Raw genomic sequence first — 2647 nt, 5'->3', positions numbered from 1 at the left:
TTTCTGCCTAACTTTGTCTATCACTGAGGATTTAGTATGTATGCAAATTGGCAGAGCGTTAGTAAGAGCATAACAAGAATGGTTTTTTCATTGTGCTGGCTTGATTAAGCTCAACTCAAAGCAGATATTCTCTTGGTTTTGGGTTTTTTTTAAAGTCACAGCGTTTGAAATATTTTATATGATTACGTTTGTCTGACATTCCAGATTTTAAAGGTCTTGTTATGTTAACTTTTAAATGAAAAGGAGTTTAAGGCCATATATTTGAAATACAGGCCTGCCCCCTCTGGTATGTTGTCCTCCCACCTCTTCTTTGCTTGTCTTTGCTTCTCCCTTCCTGCATTCCTATTTGTTTTGTTCCATCTTTTGTTTCTGTCTGTCTGCTGTCTTGTCTTACTCTTTTCCTGCACTAAATGACCATTAATGTCTTCCTCTGTGTATTGTGCGCTGCAGAATTTGTCTTTGCAAGCGGTTGTGATAGGGAGATGTGTCAATTCCACTTTTCTTCAAAGGAGAAACATGTTTTATGTATTGTTTTCTCTTTGCTGTTTGTCTTTTCAGAGCCAAAAGAGAGTGCAGAGGAAGAAGAGGAGGAGGAGGAAGAAGAAGAAGAAGAAGAAGGAAATCAGGCCGAAGAGGAAGAAGAAATGGAGCCAGAAGGAGGGGACGAAGATGAAGATGAAGGCAATCAGGCATCTGGTTATCAGGAAGAAGATAATGATGATGATGATGACAATGATGACAATGATGATATGGAAGAGGACTAGTAATTTTTGTAATGAGTAAAAAAAAAAGTGTCATCTCTTAGAAATGAAACGTAAAAAATTTCATTCGTGTCTTGAGAACAAATGATTGTTTTTTAAAGTGATTTTGGTTTTCCCATTTCAATTAATAGTGCTCTCACTGAATCTGATGGCTTTTAAGTTCATGGTTAAGATTAATGCAATATCTTCATGGTTTCATTTTATACAATTTATCGAACAGTCTGACTTTGACTTGGTAAGTATTCAAGACTGTAGACATAAGCGACGCACTGTCGTTCTGATTTTACACTTAAGTCACAGACAATCTTATTTTGTTTTTCAGTGTGGGACTGCAGTAATCGGCTCTAATGCGAGACCTCTCAACTTTGCTATTGAGGCCATGTATCAGTTTGTTTATTTGTGCTGATAAGTTCAGGTACTTCATTCGAAGGTTCAGATGCTACACTGTAAGGCATAAATTTTGCCTAGCATTTTGAATAATGCTTTTCATAAGCTCGGATACTACACACAAGAATGAGGGTACTGCACATTTGGTCTTTAGTCATGTTCTGGTTTAGGGCCCGATACTACACTTTTGGTCCACGGAAAAGAAGCGATTTTTTTGGTTTGGCTGTAAGAACAGATACAGTCACCAAAATTTTTTCTGTTGAAACATTCAGTGTCATTTTGTTACCATTTTAATGGCACAAAACTGGGGGAAAAAATCAATTGTTGTAAATACATTTTCTATGTATGTTCACGAGAAGCAGATGGTGTGTCAATTAGGAAGGGAGTGAATGTGTTTCATTGTAAAGTGCCAAATTAGGTTGTGTGAATTCAGGGTTTACTGCTCATCTAAAGGAAAATTTCTCCCTGGACAAATAGTAGTAGGCCTACCTCTCTTTTAGATTTATTGAAAACATGTTTTTTTTTAGCATGGTACCCTTTTACTTTTAAGAAATCGGACTCACAGGTTTTCATCATCATTTCTTGCAGACAGATATATTTTAAGTGGGAGGCACCCAAGAGTGAGGGAGGTACTTGCATGTTTTATTTTGTTTATTAAAAGTAAAGTTGTAAACCTGACACGTCCTAATTTGGTGCTTGATTTTATTTTTTTTAACTTTGAATGTGACTTCTTGTGACGAAGTCCTCTTGATTGAGGATTCTGTTGTTGCTTTTAATAATAAATTGTTCACAACTACAATTTCTCCTTCTTTTTTAATTTTGTTCATGGTTGTTGTTTTGATCAATTCAGTGGCAGCCAAGTTCACTTTGTGAGTAGCGGCACCCATACCAATGCTTTCTGTATTCAACCTGAATTGAGTCTTATTTATGCCCCTATTTCAACACAATAATGGTTATTTTGGAGGCATGTACTACCTGTTTAAGATTATGTCAGAATTGCCTTAGAAACTTTTACAATGTAGGCAAAAGCAAGTGCAACTGTTCCAGGATTTCCTTTTGAGTAGGTTTCTGTGTGATGATTTGGTAAACGAATCGGATAGTTGACTGATATAGTTTTTTTCTGACAAGTACCTCGATACTTTGACATGAGGTAACATTGTGGTGACTGTTTAAGTTAAAGCTGAACATGTCTTTGAACCAAACGCGCTGGAGGTGCAGATTTGTTCTACTGTTGTAAGAGTAAGAGAAACATTTCCCCAAAAGTTTTTTTGGAATAAATTATTTTTGCTTCCCGGTACATTTGACATAGATTTGTCTGTGGCATGATCTTGCAAAATCAAATATAACAGTTAAACTGGATCTCGGAGTTTGATCTGACTTGTTCTCGTTTTAGGCTTTTGCAAGTTGATTTGATGGTTTCTGAAGTGACTTAATAATCTTTGTTGTGCAGTAGTCTCCGCCTAAGATCCCGGTGCTCAGGAACAAGGAAATGCAGGATC

The 2647-nt window shown here is 36.6% G+C and overlaps 1 protein-coding gene across 1 annotated transcript in view; it reads left to right on the top strand.

Moving 5' to 3' along the window:
* Positions 1 to 1947, top strand: part of LOC101863530 (U2 small nuclear ribonucleoprotein A') — a 13952-nt gene extending 12005 nt beyond the window's left edge. The window contains exon 8 of the mRNA XM_035971531.1: positions 559 to 1947. Within this exon, the coding sequence (XP_035827424.1) occupies positions 559 to 764 (206 nt within the window). The 3' untranslated portion in view covers positions 765 to 1947. The remainder of the gene's footprint in view (positions 1 to 558) is intronic.
* Positions 1948 to 2647: the final 700 nt, after the last annotated feature.

Source organism: Aplysia californica, unplaced genomic scaffold (assembly GCF_000002075.1).
Source record: "Aplysia californica isolate F4 #8 unplaced genomic scaffold, AplCal3.0 scaffold00453, whole genome shotgun sequence".
Lineage (NCBI taxonomy): Eukaryota > Metazoa > Mollusca > Gastropoda > Aplysiida > Aplysiidae > Aplysia > Aplysia californica.
Note: the sequence above shows the minus strand (reverse complement) of the source record. Positions and strands in the feature narration are given on the sequence as shown.